This window comes from Oryzias latipes, chromosome 10 (genome assembly GCF_053564925.1).
Source record: "Oryzias latipes strain Hd-rR chromosome 10, Olatipes_Hd-rR_3.1".
Classification (NCBI taxonomy): Eukaryota; Metazoa; Chordata; class Actinopteri; order Beloniformes; family Adrianichthyidae; genus Oryzias; species Oryzias latipes.
In genome coordinates, this window is record NC_136246.1 from 32975983 (window position 1) to 32983804 (window position 7822).

Below are 7822 nucleotides of genomic sequence, written 5' to 3' on the forward strand. Positions count from 1 at the left end.
ATGAGAAAAAACATAAAAAAGTAAAGTTCTGGACACCCCAGCCGGGCTTTTAGCACAGGTGGTTCAGCAGAGACGTTTTACACCACCCAGGAGGAGCAACAGGTAGGCAGCAGCTCGAAGGGTTCATTTCGCCCCTGGGAATCGAACCCACGCCAGACCTACAACCAGCCAACTGAGCCATCCTGGTGCAAAATGTCAAAGCAGTGTAAATCTGGTGAATCCCAGGCTGTTTCTCTCACAGCTCTGCAAAGGTTTCTGCATATGAAGGTCCCTACACGTACAGCTCTATCATCCCTCGCATGGTTTTTACTTTGAAAGTTAAAAATAATGTTTCTATAAAGCGTAGGGGGTCAGAGGAGAAACCACTGCACTGGACTCAAACAAAGACTCCATCTTTCAGGTCTAACACGCACGACGTAAATCAGGTCAAACTGGATGAGGTTCCATTTGTGCCAAAAATATGAAAATATGTCTTTGGTCCATTGTCTATGTCAGGGGTCGGCAACCCATGGCTCTGGAGCCACATGTGGCTCTTTCATCCATCTGTTGTGGCTCCCTGTGACTTTGGAAAATAATGAGTATTTTATAATAATTAAATTTTATTTTAGTTTTTTCAATTTTCATGGCATTTCAAAGGCGCTGCTAGCTCCGCACGAAGCACGAGCCACGTAAAAAAACAGCTTCGTAATGAGCTCGTATTTATCGGGCGAGACCTGCAGAGCTGATAGCAGGGAGAGGCACGCGGGGCGGCTTCAATAAACACTCCGATCTTCTGCCGGGAACTTGACGTGCCGTGGGGCAGAGACTGATGACAGACTGAGAGTTCGCGCCAGCGTTGCCAGATAGAGTCACAGGTTTCCAGCCGAAAAGTCATCTGAAAACCGCCAGACCCAGCCAAAAACCGCCCAACACAGCTTTTGTTGATGTTTTTTTTCATACTGGACTGATAAAATAAAAGATTTTTCTAAATAAAAGATAGTTCAGACTAAAAATAAAATGTGTACAATATTGAATATTTCTTCAGCAGGCCGCCTTATTCCATTCATTTGCTTAACCCGCTCTATCCCCGCTATAACCTGAGTCCGGCTCTTTCATCCTTGTGCTGCGCTGGAGCGCCCCGACTATCGTATTTTGCGCTCTCTGTGTAGGACACACTGAGGAGCGCGGGGGAAACAACTCTCAGCTGCAGAGGATGTGAACAGGTGAACAGGTAGAGAGGAAAAGCAGGTAGAGAGGCGGAGGAGGGGCTTTGGCTTCAAACTCTGTCAGAGAGATGCAAACACGGGCGTCAGATTGAGAAGCAGCTTTCCCTGAAGGAGTTGAAGCAGAGACTTTCTCTGGGATGATTTTATGAACTCACACATGGAAACATGATTACCAAGTAGAACTCTTCAAAATAATAAACCTGATCTCTCCACATTCTCAGTGTCTACCATGCATTGATGAACACATCGCTCCATGCAGCGATCAGACCAGAACCAGTAGCTCCGCCCACACGCGGCCGCGGTATCATCCTTTAAAGAACATGATGTGAATTTGCAGCGGTGTATGCTTCAGACGATCTCCGATTGGCCAATCTCCATGTCAATCAAGTCCTGTACTTCTCAGTGAGGATTTTGATTGGCTGGTGGATTTTAAAGAAGTACTTTTTTTAAAATCTTTTCTGGCCCGCGATCTACACTCATGTCATTGAAGATCGACCGGTAGATCGCGATCGACGTAATGAGCACCTTTGAATAATGTATACATGCATAATATTTATAATGATGTCAAAACGGGTTGTGGTTCCGGGAGCTTTCTTTTTTATTAGGGGCGGTCCCAAATGGCTCTTTGAGTAAAAAAGGTTGCCGACCCCTGATCTATGTCTATTAAACAAGTTCATTGAACATTGGTTCATGTCTATGTACTACTACGCAACATCTTCTGCATGTCCATGCTTCTTTGATTAATACTTTGTATTTGCTTTGTGATGTCCATGTTTGCTTTATGCCTAAAACTTTGCATTTGTCTTTATTATTGTCATTTCCCCATGTCGTCTCATTACAGCGTCAGAAAAGTCCTTAGCAACCGTTGCTAGTGTCAATAGCTTCGTCATTTCCCCATGTCGTCAGGAAAATCCTTAGCAACCGTTGCTAGTGTCGTTAGCTTCGTCGTTTCCCCATGTCATCAGAAAAGTCCTTAGCAACCGTTGCTAGTGTCGTTAGCTTCGTCGTTCCCCATGTCGTCAGGAAAATCCTTAGCAACCGTTGCTAGTGTCGTTAGCTTCGTCGTTTCTCCATGTCGTCAGGAAAATCCTTAGCAACTGATGCTAGTGTCGCTAGCTTCATTGTTTCCCCGTGTCATCAGGAAAATCCTTAGCAACCGTTGCTAGTCTCGTTAGCTTTGTCGTTTCCCCGCGTCGTCAGGAAAATCCTTAGCAACCTTTGCTAGTGTCGTTAGCTTCGTCGTTTCCCCATGTCGTCAGGGAAATCCTTAGCAACCGATGCTAGTGTCGCTAGCTTCATTGTTTCCCCGTGTCATCAGGAAAATCCTTAGCAACCGTTGCTAGTCTCGTTAGCTTTGTCGTTTCCCCGCGTCGTCAGGAAAATCCTTAGCAACCTTTGCTAGTGTCGTTAGCTTCATCGTTTCCCCATGTCGTCAGGAAAATCCTTAGCAACCGTTGCTAGTGTCGTTAGCTTCGTCGTTTCCTCATGTCGTGTCCTTAGATCTTGTCGTATTTCAAATTTTTCCAAAGTTGTCAGAAAAGTCCTTAGTACGGTTGCTAAGGACCTTCCTGACGACATAGTGAGACGACAGGGAGTAACGACAATAACAAAGACAAATGCAAAGTTTTAAACATAACGCATGAACCAATGTTCACTGAACTCGTTCAGTAGCCCTTGTGCTATCCTATGGGGTCCAGATGACCTGATCCTTACATTGACATCTTCTCCCTACCATGATAAAGGTGGATAAAGGTGGAAAGATTTCATGTAATCCATGGACACCAGTGAAGATCACAAATCATTGAAGAAAAAAGGTTCAGAGCACTGTCTAGTGGGTCTAGATGACCCAACTCCCAAGGTTAAAGTGCCTAGGATAGAACAAGGGTTAAACATAGACAATGGACCAAAGACATATTTTTGGCACAAACGGAACCTCATAAAACTGCAGCAAAAATTCAAAGATCTTAAATAAAATTAGAAGGATCTTCTGTCAACAAATCCCACTGGCTGACTGTAGAATCTAGAACATTTCCTTCAAAACTGGATTCATGAAATCTTTGAGAATCTTCTATAGATGATGACAGAGTCTGACTGCGTCTCATTCTCATTTTGGCTCCAGCTGTGGCTCGGTTGCATAAAAACGTCTTCTGCTTTATCAACTTTGACTGTTTTGGCTTCATGTATGAGAAAGGGAACAGTTTGAGGGTTGAGGAGTCTGTCACCTGGTTTTCACAAAACTTCGTTGGCATTTTTCAAATGAACAGTTACGGGTCAGTTATTTCAAAGGTCAACTCCCTGTTTGAGTGAATTTGGCTTAGCTTCATTTGACTCCTCAGACGTGTACCTCTTCCTGTCTTGGTAGGAAACGCTTTTGTGGTGAGCCTGGCCCTCGCTGACTTGGTGGTCGCCATCTACCCGTATCCGCTGGTCCTGACCGCCATCTTCCACGGCGGCTGGATAGCGGGCTACATCCACTGCCAGATCAGCGGCTTCCTCATGGGCCTCAGTGTCATCGGCTCCATCTTCAACATCACGGGGATCGCCATCAACAGATACTGCTACATTTGCCACAACCTGAAATACGACAAGCTCTTCTCCAACAGCAACACCATGTGCTACGTCGTGCTCGTCTGGGCGCTCACCGTCCTCGCCATCGTGCCCAACTGGTTCGTGGAGTCGCTGCAGTACGACCCCCGGGTGTACTCCTGCACCTTCGCGCAGTCGGTTAGCTCGTTGTATACTATCACTGTCGTCGTGGTGCACTTCATACTGCCCATCAGCATCGTCACCTACTGCTACCTGCGCATCTGGATCCTAGTTATCCAGGTGAGGCGAAGGGTCAAGCCGGACTCACGGCCCAAAATCAAGCCGCACGATCTACGCAACTTCCTCACCATGTTTGTGGTGTTTGTACTGTTTGCTGTCTGCTGGGCGCCACTCAATCTGATTGGCCTGGCAGTGGCTCTGGACTCCAGACTGAGCCGGGCCATACCCGAGTGGCTGTTCACGGCCAGCTACTTCATGGCGTACTTCAACAGCTGCCTCAACGCCGTGATCTACGGCGTCCTGAACCACAACTTTAGGAAGGAATACAAGAGGATAGTCCTGATCATCTGTAAGTTCCACTGCTGAGATCAAGCAAAGATGCCGCCGCCGCCAACGGGGGCTTGTTTTGTAATTTTAATGACAAGAAACATTAAAAGCCATGAGCAAAAAAATAATAATAATAACTTGACAGAAGGGAGAAAGTAGGACATGAGGGGGAAAGAAAACAAACCCATTTCGGAAAGAAGCTGGAACACATTAGAGGAAAAAAAAAAGGATCAGGCAAACTTTAATGGCTGGAAGAGAAGTTGAGATGAGGTCAAATAAACGATGCTACACGGGAAGTTCAGTGATGCCTTCAGGGAAACCAGGAGACTTTAAAAATGTAGAGAGCCTGGGAGAAACCAGTGTGGAAGCAGCTCTTGACTTAGTAATACGTTTCCTCCAAAAAAAAAAAGAAAAGAAACTGCTTCTGTCTTCAATTCAACCAGCTGCATTCCTCGTGGTGATGTTGGACGTGAAAATGTTGTGATCATCTTCATTTCGACTCCATCCAGCCCTCCTTCAAAGCCGCTCCTCACAAAATGGAAAATATTAATGAAGTAGCACAATTGCTTCAGAACACTCAGGTATAAAAGTACAAATACTTCAATATTATAGTAATGTTTTTAAGAAAATCCAACTTTCTATTCAGAAAAAAGCAAATATCTCTAAAGATGATTTACCTCAATTATTAGCTGTTATCACAGAAAAGCAGAGATAAAGACATAAACGAGTCATTTATCACAGAAAGTAATCCAGTTGTTTTAGGGAAATGACATTTAAATAAGTTAAAAGGTTATATAACAAATGTTTCACCATCTTGTGTTTTATTTTTTAAACTGTTTTTTTTATTTTTACGTTTATAACAAAAAGAAAGTCCATTAAATTATGGCACAGAAGTAAAAAAACGTCAAACTAGAAAGGCAAAACCATGACAGTAATTTAGACTCTTTCCATATCATCCATGTAAAAAGTGGATTTTATGTTTTTATCTTTGGAACTTCCCCTCCAAAAAGAAAAACAACAGATGGAGATTTTTGGATGACATGGTAACAGAAAACGGTAGAGCAGGTCGTCCAACAACCAAAGGGTTGGCGGATCGATCCTCGCTCTCCCCAACCAGCCGCCGCCCCCCGAGCACGACCAGCCCACAGCCCACCGCCCCCCCAGGGGATGGGCCAAATGCGGATAAAGAATTTCCCCATTGAGGGATAAATAAAGTATCAATTATTTATTTTAGAATAAGAATTATAACCCGACGTGCTTGTCTGGTTATCAGAATACGTAAAGTTGATTTAAAGTCCCAACTGGATCATTGTACATAATAATACAACAAAATTATAGCAGCCTTGGAGTGGTATACTATAAATTTAATCAAAATATAAACAAGTAACCAATAAAAATACGAGTAATAAAAAATAGAATACAATGGAGTGCAATAAAGTGCAGCATAATAAATATTGTGTGGAGGTAGATGAAAGTCAGTTATTGCACACATAGCCATTTAAAAAAACTGCCGTTTTCTGGGACATAGTTTCTGCAGAGCAGCAGGAGAAATTCACCCCTGACTTGTTGAGACCATCGGTGCGAAGCGCCTCCACCCCTCTTTAGAGCAGGCAGCTTGTTTTCTACATCACAAACACAAGCCACAATTTTTGAATAAAGAAATAATCAGAAGTACAATTTTAACTTTCATTTTGTTTATATTTTCCCTCCACCGTCAGAAAAACACCATTTTTCATCTGAGTGGGTGTTTAACGGTCCAGCTCCGGTGTTTGTGAGATTATCCCTGTTTAATACAATCCTGCAGACAAATCTGCATCCTTCAAATGGTTTGAAAAAGGAAAATCCAAACACATCCCTCTTGTATCGTTATGCCCAGATCAAAACTCCAAAGACCAGGATCCCCTATTTCTTTTGGTTCTTACGTTAAACGCACTCTTTAGCATTTGCAGTTCACCTCCATGACTGAAAAGCGTCGGGGCAGAAGCTCACACCCTAATCCATCTGCAGATCAGAGGACTTTTCCCAAATTGTTACACATCTCACGCTCTGCTGGAGCCAAAACCCCGACGACTCAAACGTTTCCAGAACTAAAGACGGCGATAATCCCAGCCGCAAGACTCAAACGCCACTTCTACCTCATTAAAGGGACACGAGGAGAGGAACATACTAGATCTGAAATGATGAAGTGCACCCCAAAGCACAATCTTTTAATGCCACCGAAGTCATCTTGTGTCCAAAAGCCGAGCAGACGGCGGGCTGCAGGATCGCTACACGGTTAATTATGAAGAGACTTGGATGGGAAACAGGATTATGAGCATCAGAAATATCCAGCCTTTCACTGCAATAAGGCACTTTCTGTGAAAAAAGAAATCACATTTCTAATCACGACACACAAAAAAAAAACAACCCGGAAATGATTCCAGCTCAGTTAGAACCAACAAAGTCGCACACATCTGCATTAAAAATAGATTTTAGCTGCAGTGGTGACTCTGGAATGGCAATTTTCTTCAGATAAAACCCTTTTGAACATCCAAAAAGTTAAGAATCAGCAGAAAAAGAATTCAGAATGTATATTTTTTTAAATAAGAAACCGTTTTCGGACTACAGGGACAAATGCAGGAACCACACACCATCCAAAACCTCTTAGGTTCTTCTGTTGTCAGACACGGGTGTGTTTTTTACCATAACTGACATGTTTGGATGCACGTCTTCCGTCTTTGTCAGAGTCGTTGCGACGACTCTGACAAAGACGGAAGACGTGCATCCAAACATGTCAGGAATGTGAAAAAAACAACACCAGAAGTCAGTCAAATGTATCTTCCAGACTTAATTAACCAGTTCTTCAAAATCATGTTAGGTCTGCTCGTCCGACATCTATCAGTCCCCAAAATGACCATTTCGGCTGAGAATTTACAATGATTTCCAAAAGTCTGAGCGTTGTGGATCTAACGGGTTTTTTCAGCTCATCTACAGAATCTACTCCATTTCTATTCATCAGTTAACTGACGTTTATGGAAATGAGCATCACGCAGAAACATGTCAGGAGGGATTGGAGGCTCGACGTCGGTCCATGTCAGCATATGAGCACAAGATTCAGTGCAGCTCAAACAGGAAAACAGTTTGATTTGGTCATTTAAAGCTTCAAAAACAGAAGTGGAGTTCTGCTTCCCAGAAGGATTTGGGGCTTTTTTATTATTTATTTATTTTTGACGCTGGAGAAAAACCTGTCAGACATCAAATAGAATCCTAAAATGTCCACATTTGTATGTATTTCTTTTTATCTTTCCGACAGAAGAGGATGTTTACTCTTCCTCGTTCATGTCTCACTCAGATCCAGTCATACTAGAACTCCCATCACGGTGTACTGGACATTTCAGTCACTTCAGGACTGGAAATAAACATTGGTGTCCTACATCACATCATCATTCATACTTTTTATTTACTATATTATAATTCAGGATGATTTAGATCACAATACATTAAAAGAGTTTGGCTTTTGGAGCCAATTTCTCCAACTGGTGTTT

The 7822-nt window shown here is 43.1% G+C and overlaps 1 protein-coding gene and 1 long non-coding RNA gene across 2 annotated transcripts in view; one reads left to right on the top strand and one right to left on the bottom strand.

The window, feature by feature from the left end:
- Positions 1 to 3680, bottom strand: part of LOC144994944 (uncharacterized) — a 29122-nt gene extending 25442 nt beyond the window's left edge. Inside the window, exon 1 of the long non-coding RNA XR_013658682.1 lies at positions 3550 to 3680. This is a non-coding gene — a long non-coding RNA (uncharacterized LOC144994944). The remainder of the gene's footprint in view (positions 1 to 3549) is intronic.
- Positions 1 to 5695, top strand: part of mtnr1al (melatonin receptor type 1A like) — a 28434-nt gene extending 22739 nt beyond the window's left edge. The window contains exon 2 of the mRNA XM_004073612.5: positions 3568 to 5695. Within this exon, the coding sequence (XP_004073660.2) occupies positions 3568 to 4337 (770 nt within the window). The 3' untranslated portion in view covers positions 4338 to 5695. The remainder of the gene's footprint in view (positions 1 to 3567) is intronic.
- Positions 5696 to 7822: the final 2127 nt, after the last annotated feature.